Source organism: Blennius ocellaris (genome assembly GCF_963422515.1).
Source record: "Blennius ocellaris genome assembly, chromosome: 16".
Taxonomy (NCBI): Eukaryota; Metazoa; Chordata; class Actinopteri; order Blenniiformes; family Blenniidae; genus Blennius; species Blennius ocellaris.
This window is the reverse complement of record NC_137665.1, coordinates 8,950,831-8,971,847: the sequence shown is the minus strand read 5'-3', so window position 1 is coordinate 8,971,847 and position 21,017 is coordinate 8,950,831. Positions and strand designations below refer to the sequence as shown.

General features: G+C 39.4%; 1 protein-coding gene across 1 annotated transcript in view; it reads right to left on the bottom strand.

Annotated features, from left to right (window-relative positions):
• Window positions 1-21,017, bottom strand: part of mgat5b (alpha-1,6-mannosylglycoprotein 6-beta-N-acetylglucosaminyltransferase B) — a gene marked incomplete at both ends in the record, with an annotated part of 63,852 nt that overhangs the window by 25,439 nt on the left and 17,396 nt on the right. The window contains 6 exons of the mRNA XM_080510728.1: window positions 1,353-1,522; window positions 7,870-8,061; window positions 10,538-10,705; window positions 11,950-12,023; window positions 13,867-13,976; window positions 17,965-18,109. Of these exons, the coding sequence (XP_080366854.1) occupies window positions 1,353-1,522; window positions 7,870-8,061; window positions 10,538-10,705; window positions 11,950-12,023; window positions 13,867-13,976; window positions 17,965-18,109 (859 nt within the window). The remainder of the gene's footprint in view (window positions 1-1,352; window positions 1,523-7,869; window positions 8,062-10,537; window positions 10,706-11,949; window positions 12,024-13,866; window positions 13,977-17,964; window positions 18,110-21,017) is intronic.

Genomic DNA, 21,017 nt, shown 5'->3' with positions numbered 1-21,017 from the left:
TGTCAATAACGGCCTACTTTGAAAGAAGAGTGATATGCAAACTGTGTTGATTTATGAGTGATATTGCAATGAGAATTTTGTCCAAAAACTGACAAATACATTCTTGACGATTTTCCACTTCCATGTTTTTTCTCTTGGGTTGAACATTTTATTTGCTGATAAATAGAAGCCGCGATCAGTTTTTATAGAGCACTAAAGCCCTCAAATGTCTCTCTCTTGTAGCATAAACACCAAAATGTAGACACACACTCTGTATACCGCTATATTCAGCTCTTTGAAAGGATTAGCGCTAACCTTGGCTGATGCTTCTTTGGGAGCTTCTTTCAGAACTTCTGCAATTTTCTAAACATTTCTGAAGCGGCTCCCAATGGAAAAGGCTTGCAGTGATTCAATACACCATGACACCAATTAGTGGAGTAAATAATGGCGTGGCCAGCAGGAGCATTCCCACTGCGGCTTCCCCACCTCACTGATCTCCCTAGTCTGTCCTTATCAAAGCAGCTTTTCTTCACTGCCTGAAATTTAAGATCAAAGGGCAGCAATAACTCATCAATGCCCTTGCCTCTTTCTCTTACAGCAAGGGATAAAGTGTTCAATAAGCAACGCGCATTATTTTTGGTCAGCGTCACACTGGCAGCACTCTGGTGAAGAAGAGTCAACAGCAAATCCGGTGTTGTGCACAGTCATTACACCAACAAGCCAGCGTGAAACCAGCACAGTTCAGAAAAATCACGGTGCTTTGTTACAAAATCAAGCCAGGACTGAGCACATCTGCTTTCTGAACTGTTGTTATTGCACCTTGCCAACATGACGATCAATAGTTGTTGTTTTTTTCAGATGAAACCAACTCGTCTGACTGACTGACTACAAAGCACATTGTGCAAATGTGTAAGTCTATGTGGGTGCGTGTGCCTCCTGGCCTAATCGCTTATATTTGTGATGATGAGTGACAAGCCTGTTATCATTCAGAAGTCACTGAGCTGCCGCAGCAAGGAAGCACAGGAGCTGTGGAGATGCTGTCAAGCCCCCGGGCTGTAACAGCACACTGCAGCAAAGGCAGAGATAACTTATCAGTGTGTGGCCAAAGGTGATCGAAAACCATGTGTGGGCAACCGCATTCCAATCACGCAGGTTGTCACTGGTAGAGCATCCAGAATGAACAACAAAGCAATTTCATTCAGGGTAGAAATCTAGATAACCGTTAATGGTTTTATGACATTTTTGCACAACTTCTGTAACTCAACGAGCTTATAATAATTCAAACACAACACAAAGCTGTGCACTGTATATCTACAGCCGCCGTGTTCAAACAATGTGCAAAGCAGAGAGAAATCCGTCCAAGCTCATCTTACCCGTGTAGTTCCTTCAGAGAAACAGAGATCTTGAGATCGTGTCCCAGCACATGCAGTGCTGTCAGAATATCGGCCCATTGCACCATCTCACCCAGCGGACCTCCTTTCAGCACTTTGGGGCTGAAAACATCCCCAGACTCCTCTGTCAGGAAGCCTACATGGACTAGAATCTGAATGAAGAAGAAGGAAAAAAAAAAGATTCATCTTCAGACAAGTAATAAAAGGATTTACACAGCATTAAAAAAAAAAAAAAAAGGAATCAGTAAACATTACGGCAATACACACAATTAAAAAAAGCATAAAACAAGCAGACCTCACAGATCAAGTCTGAACAGGCAAGTCTTCAGCTCCCTCTTAAAAAAGTCCTCACAATAGCTTTCAATTCAGGATCAGACATGGCCCAGAGCCAGAGAGAGAGAGAGCTTATGAACATGATACATTCAAAACCACAGATTTGCTTGTATTCTGATTTCTGTGTAGTTTCATGTGGGTGTACCTTTACCCTCATTGTGTTTAATAACATAGTTTTTACCTCTCAAAAATGTGAGCACATAGTACAAGAACAGATGGATAACGCAAGTTAAGGCATATATATCCAAGCAAGGTCATGTGGTCAGTTTGTGGAGAACCGATTGTTGCGATTTGAATCAACATTACCGGCCAATATTTGTCGAACAGGAACATCAGAATCTTGGAATATACATTTTTTTTTTTTTTTTGTAAAACTGAGTTCAACTTATGTTTTGCCCATTCATTCACACGAGACCATCATGAGTCCATGAGCCAATGAACTGCTCACCCCTGGTCTTCATGCCGTGGACTCAAAGGCTCGATCAAGACGCATCTAAAGGTTTTTTCATGTAACAACTCCAACAATGCAGATGCAGAGGGAACAACTCAATTCCAGTCTACCACAGTTGAAAGTTTTACGATAACAATGTGCCTTTGTTAAACTGTTACCACAGTGTTACTGTAGGGAACAGACCATTCCTTGTGCCATCTGTGCGACTTTAACTTTCCTATTCACACAGATCTCCAGGCCTGCGAGATGACTGACAGGGGTTTGTAAGAGCAATTTTCACAAACGCTTCAGAGAATTTACATCAGAATAAATAAACGTATTCGGCATGGGTCAGTGGTGTCAAATTTGAAATATAACCAAGAATCTAATGGATGTGAGAAACAGATTGACAGCATATTACCGGCGACACAAGTGAGAGAAAATACAGTCAACTGTGCATGAAGTTGATTTGAAAATTGACCTGGGGAGGGCTAATTGATATGCATAACGATACATGAGCAGTTTAATTGCTGATGGAGAAGGATACAATTCCCAGCCTGTTAAATATGTAATGATATCAGATTTTTCAACAGATGGCAGTGTTAAATTTTTTTCAATTTTTTAACACCTCAATTTGTCTTAAAACATTTTTTTCAATCTTTCAATAGCAATTTTATTCATCTCCAAGACCCCGGCCTTTTCTTCACAGTTGACACAAACCTATTTGAATCACAAAATATTCCGCATGTAGAGCTGTGCCCACGTATGACTGGCCCGACACACACGTATCTGATGTGAAAATCAATATTCACAAAAACAACAACAATTCAAAAATGTGCTGGGACAAAAATCTCCATTTCGTAGAGGAAAGAGAAAAGGTGTATATTTGGATGTCAGCTCTTTTGATGTGTGCAGTAGACTGTACAAAATAGAACCTAATGATAATATTATACAGGGTTTTGAGTTATGAGCAAAATAAAATGGGGGAAAATGTGAGAAAAAACTACTACAAATGTTCATTCTCCTGTCAGCAGCTGACAAGCCGAGTTAAGGTCTCGCGGGTGCTGCGGTCTGCACCTCTTTCAAATAGCTCTTCCCCCTGTGGTAAAACGAGGCTTCTTCTCTGCTGAGGTCAGGGCATGACAATGAGAGGGGACTGGAAGGGTTTTGGTGCAAGGTAATGCTTCTCAGAAGATGACCAGTTGGTGTTGGAGATGAGGAAAACAGCCATCCGGACTCATCTGAGCTGACTGGTGACTCTAAAATCATATAGAAAAATCAGTCTAGAAGAAAATTGATGGATAGATTATGATGTGAAACATGTAGGTGTTGGGTGAAAACAGCAAGAATGCGTAGCGAAATTTTCATGTGTAGATGTTTTAAAAAAGAGGCTCAAGGCAGAGTGAGCTTTATAATTACATATATGGAGATTACTAGTGTTGATTAAGTTGTAAATTCCATATTGGGTATGACAAAGTGGCCCAAATCTGACTTTCTGTAGAGAATGACTCATACATGACTGGTTCATGACACCCTCAACAGCACAAATCAAATTTGTCAAATCTAAGCTTCAGTTTTAATGATCAACATTCATTTTATTCAGCTTTTATGTCAGTGAAATGAGACAAATGCTACAAAATCATATTTGAAAATTGACAAAACTCTCCAAACTATATATGCTGTATATACTGTAGGTAGCCACACTGCTCCTCAAAGGGCCATTATACATTTTTTTGCACAGTCCTCTTTCCTTCATCATTTGTTCACAATATTGTTGGCAACTTCAAAAAACATATACACGAGAGGACACGTGTTGCATCCATATTTACTCCCACAAGCACAGTGCGCTGCATGTGTCATCTTCTGTGCATAGCCTTTGTGGCTTTGAGAGGTAATATCCTGGTAAAAGTAATTTGACTCATGCATGATTGAGTGTAGAAGTCTCAGTAACCCAAGGTTGCAGTTGAGCCATTACTGAAATGTCATGGGAAAAAAATCTAATAAAACAAAGGAGCCTTTGCACACTCTCACCTCTTTTATACAGTTCAGTATTAGATGAAGTCATATTGGTTTGTTTAGAAGCCAGTGTGCACTTGTAATGGAGTAAAATAGAGACACGATGTAGAATTCTGTGGGCGATATAGGTCAGTATTTGAGAGAATCACAACATAATTTGCATTTTATGTAGATTTTCAATCATAAATCTGGCCAAACATTTACTTGTTTGCTTGATCTTTAATTTTTGAGGTGAAACAAGTGGCCCTGTGTCAAGTAAACTAAGCAGGAAGCCTCCGCAGAAAAGCTAATCTAATTTGTTGTCAAGAATTTGTGCCTCTTCGGTTGTTTAACAGGCTTCTGTCTGGATCCTTGTGACCATCTGCTTCAGCTAGAGCAGAAAAGTGACATTACAGCTCAGTGCAGACAGTTCTCCAACAGTTTTCAAACTAATTAGGAGAAAGAACAGAGGGGCTGCTGTTTTCAGTGAGATGCATCATGGATTTATCTTTTTAGTTCAGTGTTAAGTGAGATATACTCTCGCGACTGCATTGCATACGTTTTCTTACTCTCTGATTATAATTCAATACAGTGCATCCAGCTGAACTACTTATAATGGATGTTATATGTCACATTAAGAGGGTCAATTAATATCAGATTTTATTTAAATACTACAAATGCTGAGCAGACTAAAAAAAAAAGCCAGTTAAAAAAGCTGTAAAATTTGAACAATTCTTTCGTACACAACATCTCCCTCACAAGCAAATCTAGTCTATTTTTGCGCCCTCTACAGCGCTGAGTGATTCAGCAATGGAAGCAAAGCCTACAGAGTCCACTTAATGGACAGTAACCATTACTGTCAAACATGCCATTACAGTAAACAAAGCTCCCTCCCCAGTGGAGAGCAAGCATGCGTTTGGGAGGAGTATAATGCTATTAACAGCACAGACTTTGATTTATTCAACAAAAAAGTGGCCGATGAAAGAAACACACAGGCACACCAGGATATTTTATATATACACACACACACGCACACGCACGCGCGCACACACACACACACACACACACACACACACACACACACACACACACACACACACACACACACACACACACACACACACACACACACACACACACACACACACACACACACACACACACACACACACACACACACACCTGACAGCAAATTGTCATCTCCTTCACAAAGAGTATAACTCTACAAATTAATTCCTTTCATTTCTCACCTTTCACCACAGCTTCTGGAGTAATTTTCAAATACATAGGCATTTCAGAGGAACTCTTCACACATTCTCAGAAAAGAAATCTTTAGAAACTCTTACAATAACAGTATAAAGACAAGCTAACCTATGTAAATGCACTGAGTTCCAATAATAAATGTTCTATAGTAACGTGTGCATGACATGAATGCAAATGCATGCAAGAGTTGTATGCATAAGAAACATGAAAACTGAGAATTAATTGCATGTAAATGATGTGGTGTAATGTATGTATGTCCCTGTCTTTACCAGGTGTTGAATAGACAATGTGGTCTGACAATATCGTGACATGAGATGAAACAAAAGGAACAACTTTCCCTATTTATGGCATTAAATCCTGAGATTTGCATGCATTAGGTGATCTATATTAGCTACATTTTTCTTTTTGAGTCAGTTTGTCATCTAATCATACAAAATCCAAGCAAATTGTCTATTATGAACAGCCATTGATTGATTAATAATTCTTACTGTTGTTTATATACGCTTCAGATTTTGAGTGTTTATGTAGAAAGGTAAAAGAGCAGAGACTATTTCATGCCCATTAATGTTGGTGTTAATAATGAGGAACTGTAAAGATTCCCTCAGTGTTTCTATGACTATAATGAACTGAGCTTTTCTCCTCTTTTGTCACTTCTGTACACATTCATTTGTCACCTCCATGTGTCCTCTTTCTCTCTTCATACCTTCCTGAAGGATCTCTGGTTGTGGACTAGGAAGTTGGTGCTTCCTGCCACTATCACATCTGCAGTGTGTGGATTAGCTTTCTGTCAGATGTCAACCTGTTTGTTGTTATCTCTCCAACCCTTTTTTTTCTTCTTCTTCTTCTTCGACTGTCCCCTCACCACAAATGGTTAAAGTAAAAAGCTGCCACCTCTGAGGCTGGATCGACTGAAGCTCGTTTCATGGTGAAAGAGATTTTTCCTTTCCTGTGTCGGCTGTCATCGCTCATGTAATATTATTAGGAGTTTCTTTTAATATTTGAATGTATTGTGTCGTTAGCTGAGCGTTATGTTGTAATTGGCAGGATATGAATGAAACTGAATTGAAAATCTGATCATAAGGATTCCTAACACTAAAGCTGGCTTTTCATAATTCACAATGAGAAGAATATGTTCGTCTTCTATGCAATTTAGGTTTATCTGAAACATGCTTCAGTTTAAAAAAAAACCCCAATAGAACAAAAAAAAACCCCAGAATGGCCCAGTACCATTTCTGATGTTCTACCGACATTGTAACGACTCACATCACAAAAACATGTCTGAAAGATGGCAACAAAATCCATGTCCTTATAATCTAAATCAATTTTCCCTGGCATGTTTTAAGGTTAAAGTTACTTCAACAATTTGTCTGCAGGAAATTAAATGAAGTCAATGATTAATTGATCAGGTTTGACCCTCACAAGGTTATTTAAAGTATAAGCATAAGAAAACATTTATTTTTATACTTTAAATAACCTTGTGAGGGTCAAACCTGATCAATTAATATATATATATATATATATATATATATATATATATATATATATATATATATATATATATTTTTTTTTTTTTTTTTTTTTTTTTTTTTTTTTAAATTGCAATCAGTGGCATTGGGTATTTTTACAATTGTAAAAATTCAGTGCTTCATGATTGCTGCCACATGAACATATAAAACGTCCACAAAGAGACCTCAGTGATTTAGACATAGTGTCGCAGTAGGAAACTCTTACATAGCTCTCTCCTGCAGGCCATTCTGCAGGATACAGTGTTAATTCATAACATCATTAGCATAAATCTTAGTGATAGACAGTGAACTTCTTACTATGCCTTTCCTCATATGCAATTCAAATTACTCACCCCAAGGACAAAATGACTGTGCGCACACATACACACACACACACACAAAACTTTCTTTTTAAGTCAGTAAGACTTCAATAAGGCCTTTCTGGGTTAATTTCTTGGAAGTTACAGAACCTAAAAAGGGTTTTAATATGCAAGGAGGAATCTAATGTCACTGCCTTCTCATAAGACATCTGTTCCAGCAGGAAAAGCTCTTTGACACTCATGGAAACGTCGCTCTAAATGTCAGGAGAGAAAGTGCAATGAAGACAATCAATGCCTGCCAGGAGTTACTGTCCTTCACTGTCTGCTTCTGTCTGAAACTCGGCAATGTGTGATTCACCCCCAGCAGCCCAAGATAAAAAGAAGACAATATTAGTCCAAGAGAATGTCACAGCTCTTTTAGTAACTTAGTAGTCTGACATGTCTGCATTAATGGACTTTTGTTTCAACATTTCCTACTTCTTTATTGCTGTTTTTTTTCTCTTTACTTCAGAATAGGATTGATTTAAAACAATTGAGAAGGTAATAAATCACCTGCTTTCTGTTACAAATGCAACACCTGGAAAAGATGGAACCACACCACTGATTTGTTTTGCATCCAAGAATTTCATTCTTTCTTGTGTCCAGAAGCATACCCTTGTGTGAAAATGACTTATATTCACCCCCTTTTGCTCTCTCCGGTGGTTGCGGAGCTTGTCGTCAAGCCGTCGGGCTGCAGAGGCCCACTGTGCGGCAAGCCTCCGCATACGTCTCTTCATGAAGCTGAGGGACTCCTTCCCGGTGCCGACCTGCTCCAGCAGTGTCCCAATATCAGACTGGAAAACAGCCTGGATGACAAGAGGAACACACAGAGGATAATTAAAGAATGAAAAATATACAATGTGCAGACTTTTCAACAGCAGAAAATGTTCCACCTTACTCAGGATTGTGTTTGGATTTATACTTTGTCCTGGAGCAGAAGGAGGTAATAGGATACTAAGCGGAACTTTATACTTTTAATCTCATCGACACATTCAGACTCGTATGCCAATGGCAGTGGAGCTGTCATGCAGTGCAGGGTGCTCCGTCGGGAGCAAGTTATAGTTCAATGTGTTGCCTGAGGATGCTTTGCTGACCCTCAATTAGAGGATGACCCACTCTCCATCCTGAGTCACAACAACCCCACAATGAGCCGTTTTCACTGGAGATGGTAGAGTGTAGAGCACAGACAGCAGTCATATCCTCTTATCCACTACTTATCTGCCAATACCCTGGGGTGAGCCTCCACAGACAGACTGCCTGAAGGATCCATGGATTTTCCTCATAAATTGTCACTTTGCATGTCGCTTCCCCATTGAGGCGCCTGCTGCACCTCAGTAGAATATCACCATGTGAATATAAATCAGCACACTAACTACATGGTTGAGAACAGACCCCCCCAAAACATACTGCCAATCACTATAAAACACACATATAGTTAAAAACTAATTCTTAAGTACTAAAACAATACGCAGAGCTATACTCTACTTTCACATTGCAGGTGGGTTATTGCTCTCAAGTGCAACTTGTGTGTGGCGCAGCCAGATGCAGAGCACTGGAGGGAAGCCTCAGGATTACTCCTCGCTTGTACAGGCAGGCAATTAGAGCAGAAGGCAGAGCAGCAGAAAGAATTCACGTCAAGGCCCATCATGCAAGCTGTACATTACTCTGGGGAGAAACCAGGAGGCGGGGACAGTGGCGAGCGGTGGGGTAAATCTCGCAGAATGACTGGAAGCTCGATGCATCATGTGTTGATGCTGAATAAAAAAAATAAAAATAAAAAAAAACAAAAAACAAAAAAATCTAATGAGGCAGGGAAACAAAGAGCACTGAAAACCAGGAGTGACAGCTACTACACTGCCATCCATAATGCACAGGTGGGCATTCAGCATCTTCCCGAGGCAACAAATCAACAAAAATGGTCAGTCAATCATTTAAATTTCAGAATGACAGTGCAGCCCAAGACAAAGTACCCAACTCTTTCTTTTCTCCTGCCATCTTCATTTTTATTTTTCCCAATCTGGTCACAGATCATTTTTTATTTATAGCATCTCTCGAGGCACTTTCTTTGAAATGGACACCTCTGCTGACTTGAGGAGACTGTCGACTTCCCTGTGCCTTCCTTGTGGAGGCTCAGCAGGTTTGCTTTACCTGTCACAGATTTTAACTGAGTAAACATCACACCGCTTTCTAGATCTTTGTAGATCTCAATGCACAAGTGCAAAAACAAACCAGAAACATCCCCACTTCAACAGCATTGGCATGCCTTCTTGTCTGATTCCTGTAGGAGAAAAGCAACAACCTCAACCTTGTGCATCCATCTTTATATGGTCTTTTGGCCTTCAATGAGTCAATTTAAATGATCTATTAAAAGAAATCTAGTGTACAAAATACAAGAAAACCAACTCATTTTCCAGTATTTGGAAGGTGGTAGCCTTAATGTCATTGCATATGCAGTTAAATGTTTTGAATGTAGCTTTAATTATCTTCTCAACACAAAACAGATGTAGAGCAGAAATAGTAGATATGAAGATATTTCTTATTAAGATAATGAATACTTGGCAAAATTGGGTCAAAATCATGACTCAGCCTTGTACAGTCGTCCATGCAAGTTATTCAAGAGTTTTATGCTTTCCCGGAATTAGATATACGATATGCAATGTATACAGTAAATCAGAGGTTCAAATTCCCTTTAGGTAAGGGTCACATGCAGCCCGGTTTCATCTCAATCGGGTAGGACCCGTAAAAATAACCATAATAGCCTATAATAACAGAGCTTTTTCAAACCCTGTATTAGTTGTAGGAGAAAAAATATGTTCACACGGTTTTTTTTGTTGTTGTTTTATTTTAAATAGGGACAAACTGATGTTTCCCAAGAAAAAGGTGCAATCTAAAATTCTAACCACAAGGGCTTTCTTTCCAAGAATCTGGTTATAAACATGAACACAGTATTTCTGTAGACTTTTTCATGTTTTCCCATTTCACCCTCACAGCGTTCCGTGCTGCTTAACTGATCTCTCATCTACAAGCATTGTTGCCATCTGTCATCATCTCCTGGGTCCCAGCAGTTACTAATAATAAAAATAATAATGGTCTTCCAAGTTATTTTTACAAGGTTACCCCCCAAGGGCTGGACAGAGCCGTCTTAGTGGGCTGGCTGTAGCCTGCAGGGTGTCTTGCAAATATTTTACTACCAACTCCCTCTGGCCTTTTCTGATCCAATGTCATAATTTTCACCACCACAACGAACCATTACTGTTGTTGAGTTACAATAAATTGTATTACCTGTCTTTTGGGAGGAGGCTTCAAAGTGGGCGTGACAGTCTGATTCCTCCAGGTCAGTGGGGGGCAAAACCACTCCACCTCACTCAAGTAGACGAGAAAGGAGCAATCAGAGCCATCGACACCGTAAAAAGCATAGCAGGGGTCCGAGGTCCAACGAGCACGCATCCACTGGAAAGCAAAGACCCAAACTGTGAAGAAATCCGACGGAACTGATCATAACGCAACAAACTTATTTAGCTGGAAGTTACAGAACCTAAAAAGGGTTTTAATATGCAAGGAGAAATCTAATGTCACTGCCTTCTCATAAGACATCTGTTCCAGCAGGAAAAAAAAAAAATTTGCTCATGCAAAATGTCGTCTGTTGTCTGCATATTTGATATATTGAAAATTTGACTTTGAGGCTTGGAAGAAAAATTCTTTTTCAGCATGTTCCCATTTGGCACCAAATACAGTGCAGAAAAAAGAGACTATACATGTATTTGTGCAATTTATATCTGGTTCTGCCAGTGTTGCCACAGTTACTTTGAAAGGTAATCTAATAACAGATTACTACTGATTCTTTTAAAAGTAGTAGATAGAGTGCAAGTAACATTTTAGTTATTTGGTTTACAAAGTAACATGTTTGATTACTTGTTACTGAAAAAAGTGGTCATGACAGAGTAAAGTGTTACTAATTCACGCCTCACCGGCATCAGTGGGTTCTGCCAAGTTGATGATTTGGCTGATCCTCAGAAACCAGATAAAGAGAGCGGGTTGTGTGGTTGTGGTGTTAAGAGTTGTGTGGACTTTTAAAAGGCCTGGCTCATGGTGGGCAATCTGTTGACTTTCAAACGTACAATGATTACTAATGAAGCAAGTAATTGTTTTTTGGGGGGTTTTTTTGCGGGAAAGATATAGACTTAGCTGCTTTTATATTCATGCCACCTGTATTCAGCTGTTCTACCAGCTAATATGCACATTCAGACACCACCTTTTCATGGAGGTCATTCAGCGCGCTTCTAGACAACACATAATGCACATTTCCATGCAATAGCGATCTACTGAACGAACATTGCATATCTGCAACCTTGAGAGAGACACACAGTAGCATTGCTGATAATATTCTCCTTGCCCATACTTCCACATATTACATTTTCTTGTGTAAATATTATTTGTGTCACTGTGTATTTCAGACTGTCTGCTCATAAAACCTCTGGTTGCTCTTTTATTCTTTACAATATTCTGTTTTTCTCTGCTGTCAGACAACGCAGTTTATTGCTCTGACAACCTTGTTCTCCACAAGAACATTGTCTTATCTTATTATAGAAAAATTGATGTCTCTGCTGTGCCAAGGTGAATCACCAAGATGCGGCAAAGGGATAATTGCTGTTTGTGTGAAATTGTTTGGACTTAAGCGAGATATAAAGACTTACATCCATCTTGCTGGGACAGTCCGGATACCGGGGATCTTTGGGAATCTCACACTGCCCAGGCGCTCCATCCCTGGCTGGGGAGAAAGCGAATGGAGAGGGTATTTATCAAAGCCTAAAATACACCACTTTGACAAAAGACCGCAATCCCCAAGCAAGGGTATACATCAACTGCAAAAAACACAAACACAAGAGCAAGGAGATGTAACGCATACAGAGAAAATGTACATTTTGGAAAAACATAATCTACTATGTTTATATATCTTTATCAAAAAATATTAAGCAGTGAATTTTCTCCAACATTGTCTGTCTGTCTGTTTTCTCATCTGAAACTGCAGTTAATAAACCAGAACAGTAGATTAAGGTTACCTATAAAAGATACAACTTCACAAAATATATATATATATATATATATATATATATATATATATATATATATATAGGGGGGGGGTTGAGAAATACCAAGGGCTCAGAGAGGAGCTGGAGAGGGCTTGGAAGGTGAAGGCGACAGTAGTGCCCGTGGTAATCGGAGCACTGGGGGCAGTAACCCCCAAACTGGAGGAGTGGCTACAGCAGATCCCTGGAACAACCTCGGACATCTCAGTCCAGAAAAGTGCAGTACTTGGAACAGCAAAGATACTGCGCAGGACCCTCAAGCTCCCAGGCCTCTGGTAGAGGACCCAAGCTTGGAATAGAAAAACAGGTGACCGCCCGCGGAGGGCGAGAGGGGAATTTATATATATATATATATATATATATATATATATATATATATATATAAAGGTGTGAATTAATGCTTTACAATCCTTTGAACACCCAAATAAGTGTGAGCCTTTGGGGCTAGTATTGATCCATTGTCCTTACAGTGTTTCCCCTGGGTATTAAGTTTCATTGTGCTCGGCTTTAAAGAGTATATTCTTCAGCTTTTGGGGTGAAAGGCGATAAATTAGAGACTGTAGCAAGATAACAAGCTTCTGTAAAAGCCTGGTGTCCCTTGCTGAATGACCAGCTCTCTGTTCCAGCCCACTCACTGGATTTACTATAGATAGATTGCATCAGAGTGATTCATAAAAATCATAATCTTGCCCCCTTCTCTCTTTCTTCCCTTCCTATCTCAGCACATCTTTCCTGTCTCTTTCTGTTGCTCCACTGACTCTCCCTCCTTCCTTTTCTGCGTCTTCTCCCTTCTTTTTCTCCTTGAAGCCCGGCTCCAGTAAGCCTAATTAAAAGGAGCGCTTGTAGCTCTTCCACCAGCATCCTGCCAAGCGTTGAAGAGCACAATCACAGACAAATAATTGCCAGCCATTCTGTATGATTACCATGATAAAGACAGACCTCTCACGATAAGAACAGCGACTGCTTGCCGACGTCAAAACTTAGCTCGGTTCACATCAGGCCCATTTAAATGATATCAGACATTATAGCAACAGGCAAATTGCCGGGCGTATTTTAATGAGACAGGGTGTTGAATTTCTTGTCATTCAGTGGAGATACCGAGGGGTGACTGAAGTTGTGATTTGAAACATAATGTCTGATTTCCAATAAATCAACTGAAAAAATGGGTGAATGAAGCACGTTGATAATCCCACCTTGTGTTAACCATGCAGTAATTCAGCACTGTGTGCTTGTGATGAGGCCCCATGCTGTAGGGAAGAGCTTTAGTTCCGTACAACAAACTGTGACCTGCCGTTTCAAAGGTTAATGCTCTGTGAATAATGTTTGTCATGTTCTATAGGATCAACCAGCAAGTGCATGTTAGCCATAAATTGTTCATTCAAGCTGGATTCAGGCCTGACAGCTGAGCTTCCAGAGCGTAGGCGGAGACAAGAGGAGAAGTGTCTTGAGATTGGAAAGGGGATTCGTCAAGGGGCAACAGCCATATCTGGTACTCAACGTCCTTGTGCTTTTTAAAAATTGTACCTCTGTTGTTGGCCATGCTGCGCTGCAGGATCTGCTCCACCCTCACTGCCATGTCAGACATGTTCTGGGCTATGGCCTGGATCCGCTCCACCAGGCCTATAGGCTGAATCCTGGTGGCACACATAAACAAACACACAAACACACACACACACACACACACACACACACACACACACACACACACACACACACACACACACACACACACACACACACAATCGTCTTTAAACTACAATCAGGCATCTTCAAAAAAGCGAGAGCATTATATTTCCTTTATAGCGTCCTTCTATGTCGTAGTATTTGTACGTTTCCTTCCCGCCACAGTGAGCATGAAGTAGAAGAAATGCTAATTATCTAGAACTCAAGGCGTGAAATCGAAAAAGCTTTTAAACACTGACAGATAATTCATTTGTTGAGATAATAAAGTAACTGTGCATATTAAAACAGTCCGTGGGGGAAATAAAAACAGAAGACAATTAGGTTGTTGGCAAATATGTTTCACTGCACTTGACCCCTGTGGCCTAAAAACCATCGCAGATGTAATCAGGAAACCCCATTTTACAAAGGAATAGACATATGTGCTGGAAGAAACAGAAAGAAAGCAAGCATGAAAAGGTTTCAATATCAAAGAGAAACAGCTAATTATCTAAAACTTTGTTCTGTTCAAATCCCTCTCAATAAAAGTTTAATTTTGCCTCCAAATCAGCAGTTTTATCAGAATGTGTCTCAAGTTTTGCTGCTGCATGTGAGTCTCTAACAGAAAAATCTTACAGAAATCTAATAACTGCTCTACAAGAATATGAATCATTCATGGAAAAGAGACATCTTACCAAAGTTTGTCTTCCTTGGGAAAGAAAGAAATAAGAGGCGCAACATCAAGTTTTAACAAACAACTCCGGTATTAATATACTAATAATTATAACTTGATTCTTAATCTTTAAGTTTATGGTTAGACATCTTCTACATATGTGATATAATTGATCCAACTATAGCTACAATTACTCATCATCTTCATTAGAATCTGATTGCACAACAATTTAATGAAATAAAATAGTGGGGGAAAAACATCAAACATACCACAATATGTTATCTTCAAAATGTTTGTCGATCCCATAAAAATCCAATACACAACAGAATTTTTTTTTTTTTTTTTTAATTAAAATCACCAAATGTTTTCACAGTTGGGATCAGTAAATATAACATCACCTGAACCACAACTGGAAAAATAAAACAAAATTAATGTACTTATTTTCCGTATGTCACTCGTCAATCAACTCATGCAAAGAGGCCACATAAGAAACACAAGCTCAACTGTTCGATTGTGTCTTCATCCACGATTTATGAGATGCATTTGATCATCAGCTTCAATCACGTCTTTGATACAATCAGAGTTTTTTTGTAATTATTTTAGAGAGATGACTATAATTGCTTACCAAGATCTTGGACTCAATCAAGAGTATTGACATAAACTATCAGGCGAGATATTCATCCAGCCATTCATCTTCTCCTCCAACTTAAGTTCACAGGGAGGTGGAATCAAACCGGGACATGGGATACAGACAGATTTGCCAAAACACTATTGCTTGCAGTAACACCCACTCTCACAAAAAAAAAAAAATCTAAATAAAATTGGATTCCCAGCGCCGCTCTAGATCCTAGAAAGACTCACACTATGGTTTTCTTTGACATGATAGTGATATCTGACGTTCGAAAGAAGGTTCCTGCACTGGACTGATTTTTTCTGCTCTGCTCAAGGAGTAAAAATACTGACCTAAAATTTTCTTGAATGATTTGTGTTGTCAGTGGTGTAATAAACATTAATTTACAGAACCATGGTCTGATAGCGTATTGTTGCCGATTTACATGAAGACGAACGCTTAACTGAATTATTTTAATGAGCTTTCTTGTTTTATCCGAGCATTTCTGGATTTATATTGCTCATTATACAGCTCTGCGTATGGAAAGCAAGAAAACCCACAAAAACAATTACAACAGTGGTTTAGAGCCGGATAAACATCATGAGGTTAAAGTCTGATTTCATTCAAGTAATGTTTATCACTGGGCGCACGTGTGTGTGTGTGTGTGTGTGTGTGTGTGTGTGTGTGTGTGTGTGTGTGTGTGTGTGTGTGTGTGTGTGTGTGTGTGTGTGTGTGTGTGTGTGTGTGTGTGTGTGTGTGTGTGTGTGTGTGTGTGTGTGTGTGTGTGTCCAGGGAAAGCAATCTAACTGTGCTTATGTGCATAACTTAACATAATCCTGAAGCCCAATTTGACTCTTCTTTATTCCATGGAGGTGAATGTGAGTCAAACACATCGTCCTCTATCCTTTATTAATTGCCAGTATAGTACTGCACAGTAAAAGCTGTCACGTACACAAACCTAAAGACACACATGCACAGAGGATTTTACCGGTGCACACAGAACTCCACCATATTTATGTTGCTGTTAGAGGAGATGCTATCGGCCGCTGAAGTGCAAAAGGACAGCCTAATTGCCTTTTCAACATTACTGCAGATGCGTAAAAGTTTTTCCTGCCAGTAGATCTTATAGTAATTTCCAGGGTTGACGCCAAGCCTGAGCCATATGATTTTTTTCTTTTTTTTTTTTTTTTTTAATCACCTCAGTGAGGTAAAATGGAGCCAAGAAGTATCACCACATGATATATTTTCACCACCAAGTTGGTTTTAAACCTATTTGGCCTTTGTCACTATAACATTTGCAGTGGAGTCCCTGAGAGGCCAATTAAATGATTGTTGGAACTGTGCGACTGAGGATGCATCCGCAGGGCATTCTGCGGAGAAGCTAAACTGTTAAATGTAACATCACACTACTCTTGGAAGTAATAATAATATGAAGAGTTTTGGCTACAGTGCAGTAAATATTTTCCCTCAGGCTTCTGAAAAGCTGGGGTCTGGTTGGATGAGGGGCTGAACATGTGTCATGAGTTTTTCAGCTGCAGTTACACAAGTGGACAGACACAGTGTAAATCAGAAATATCATTACGGTAACCCTTTAAGAATAATCAGATGTGCAGTAATGTATTGTGTGCAGTAATGCAGACTCTTTGTGAATTTCAGAGTAGACCTTTCCTATCTGTGAGGAAGAGGAAGATGATGTCCAGGAAGGAGCAGGGGGCTTCCTCTCCATAAAACCAGAGCAGGTTGTGGGTATAGCAAAAGGTCTGTTTCCAAGGAAACCACAGAGCACACAACTCTGGGCTGGCAGCCTCAACCTATCCGGCAAGACACCTGCTCATTTCTATTTTTTTTTAATGCAACCATCTCTTTTATTTCTCCAGCTGTCCAGGTCGAGAGATTGGGTTTGTTTCAACAGAGATCACCGTCACTACTGCTTCACTAGTGCAAGCTGATTTTTCAGACCGCACACATGCTGAGGCAGGATGCCCCAGGACTCCATATTTGGACTTTTGTCTTTCTTCACAGCAGTCTACTTCTGCTCCTTTCTTTTTCGCACTCTGACGATGCTAGAGAAATTCACCTTTGGCACACAGGCAGAGTTGCAGGTAGTCTTGAAGTTGCTCTTCTTTCACTGCATAGCTCATTAGCTCTTTATTAACAACACTGCAGTTAAACACCTCCAACACTGGGAAGTTTTACCCTTTCACTTTCACGAATCAATTTGGAAAGATGTTTACATTACCATACCGATACAGCTTAGTTTACACTGAATAGTTTCAGTGAAGCCATCGCCAGTAGATCTATTCAGATTTTTCTTCTGATACATGTTATGAGTGCAACATATATAACCCATCACAATATTGAAAAGTAAACTGTACTGTTAGGAATGTCTGTTCTCCATTTGAACCGAAATGTGTCAAGCATTTTGAAATAATTGTGCTCAACTTGGTCAATAATTAAATACTTCTCTAACAATACTCCAATAAATCTCAAGTATAAAGATGTTTATTTTCCTAAAGGCTTCACTTTTCCCTATGAATTCAAAAAACCCATCAAGAAACTACAACCAACCTTGAATGACAAAACAGTATCTTTTGCATTCTTTGCCGCTTCCCTTTCCAAATTTTCAGTCGAATAAATGACAAAGGAAACACGAAACATGCAAGCAAGTGTTGTGCTTTACCTGTCCAAGGCCGAGCTGAGCTCATCCAGTCTGTGGGCATCGGTGGTGTTATTCAGTTTGGATAGAGAATCCATTCGCTTCATAATCACTTCCAGCATGTCGCTGATTTTCCTCAGGACACCACGAGACTCCGGGCCACCGAGTACTAAAAGAAAACAAAAGACAAAGACAGACAGATGAAGCAATGTAATAAAGACAAAAGTGTCATGATAGGACTTTTTCAATTGGTTAATATGAATAAAATGATGGAATATATCTCAAACCATTAGATTTTCAAATCTGAAACTTAATTCTTGCTCTCCTCAAGGAAAACCTTTATTTTTGGCTTAAAACTAAAAATCATCATCAGAATATAACAGATTTGTGCAAGAACAGTGCAACCTTATGTGCACATTGAATACTTCTATTCTGTGGCAGGGTGAATATAATACATTTAATACAGATTATTGAAGTTTTCACAAAATATGCACATAATTAAATTGAAATAGATCAAATAAGTTGGTCAGTTACACCAACTACTATAATGGAGCCTTTAAAAGAAAAAAAGATGGCATTTCTTTCAAACATTTTCAAGATATAAAATCAAATAAAAATCAGTTCATAAAAAATAAATGAATCAGGCTTTTGGCATAACAAACTACACGTCTATCTCGGTTTATGTACACACCATCTTACCCAAAATTCCATTTCACTTAGGACATAATGTAGCAAAAAATGTTGTTTTTTGTTGTGACTACATAAAATATTTACTGTACTAGTTGTAAAATTGCATCAAAGCAGAAGCAATCCATGAACACCACATGTTCAGTCTCTATTTCAGCCCCTAGATTATTCTTTTTTACCTTAAAATGTCCTTCTAGTATACTTGCCATTTACTGTTATTCCTCATTACCAACGCCTGAAGCTTACTAAGGATCCAAGACTTCAGCCAAACACAAGAATAAATAAATTAGTCATCGTATTGAATTTGCCTTCCTGCTTGGCTCGAATTAATAACGACTTGATTGATGGTAAATCGGTTGGATGCTGTTAGCAAACACCTAGTCAATTAACAAGCTTGCAGCTACAAACAATAAGGTCAAAGGCGGCCCCAGAGAGCATCACAAACGAGTCAAGCTCTTGACCCGGTGTTGTTTTCTTTTATCACAGTGAGCCTGGTGCCAAGCGAAACTATTAACAAGTAACTGTATCAAACTACTGGGAAAACACAATTAGCCCTTTGCCTTGGGCAGTGGGTCTAAAGTCGATTTTGATGAAGAAAATTCTGAGAATCTCGAAGAAAAGCGACACTCTGGAAAAAAAAATCTCCAACAGAAACCAATAACAACCTTATATTGTTCTCAGAGAAAATAAAGCCTCACCTCTGAGTGGTCCTGCATCAATTGTATTAGAAAATGCAGTGTGTGCAGGCTCACTTCCCTTGTCAGAGTTAATTTATCACCGCTCAGGCAAAAGTCACCTTTCACAGAAATTTTTTTTATTAAATCACCTGTAACTAAACCAAGGAGAGAGCAGATGAGAACCCACTTCTCACAGTCGGTGAGAAACTATGTTTTTGAGGTTTAAAAAAAAAAAAAAAAAAAAAGAGGCACTCAACAATCAAAACTAAAGCTCAAAATTTAATCCTAAGAGGAACAAGCAATACATTTGCCCACTTTTTCTTCTATTTTGCTCTTTGGTGCAGTTATTTCTGGAATTCCAAGTCAAACTGGCTTAGAGACATCCTCCTTTAAATAATTCAGCACCAAAAGACAAAGTTTCATCCAAGCAAAGAAAAAAAAAAAGGCTTCAACAAAATCCAGCTTAATAGCAGTAGTGATACGTTTTGTTAAAATAATGATGCAGGATAAAGAAATGAAATTCGATTTGGGAAACAAGAAATCCCTGTGAGTAACGTATTACCATGCAGCCCAAACAAGTAAACCGCAAATCTATGAAAACAATTCCAAATAAATATTCATCACCCTAAAGTATGCATTTGTGAGGATATCTGTGGAAAACAAATGGCCATAGCTCTTAAGGAGGGCTCGGGCTATTTTGCTGAAATCAACGGGTCCAATATCAGTAGCGGTCTACTTACTGCAGTAAATCTAAACAAAGCCTGCGAGCTAAAGTGAGGGAAGGGCTCACATTTTTCCCCGGTAATGATCCGCTCCCACATTGTGCTAGTAAATCACTATTACTGAAACCCAACACCTACCTACAAAGTACATTTTTAGCACTAAGCCTTATATATGTTGGCAATCAACAGCTCATCGTGCATCCTTTTACTCCTGCTTTCAGTGGTCTCTCGGGAAACATTTGCGGATTAGTTTTTTTCCCAATGCAGATCGCACTGTGATGACAGCAGCGTAGCACATGTGGATGGTCTGCATGTTAAAGTAATGCCTCCTCTGAGTCATTCCTCATCAGATGGTTAATAAAAGGCCAATTTAGAAGCAGCTAATCTCTTTTAACGACTTAATTTGGGAAGTGCCACTGCACAATCGATATTATGAACAAATTCCAATTAAATCACCATTTGTACCATTTTCCGATGGGACGCTGTGCACTTTTAACACAGTGGCTGACCAAATATAAACAACTGCCCTCAGAAAGCCCTACTAAAAACATTTTCCCTGAGCACACGAGTCACTGCCGCAGATTGCCTTTGCCCATTATTTGTCTGACAGTTGGTATTTCTCTTTTTCTGTTCAGCAGATGCCCTCACTTGATCCCTTCACCTGCTCCTAACTTTCCCCTCTGCTTTCCAAAATATAAAACGTACCTTCCCTTCAGCTACGTCTTTCCACCATCAGAGCTTTAGTGTTTCAGTCCTTTGTGTCACAATGCAATCGGCCTGAATTTTGTTCACTTTGACAACTTTAGCCTTGAACACGTCAACATACCAAGACAAGAAAACCTGGAAGGACAATACCCCTCTTCTAGCAGTCTTCTTCCCATATGACACACACACACACACACACACACACACACACACACACACACACACACACACACACACACACACACACACACACACACACACACACACACACACACACACACACACA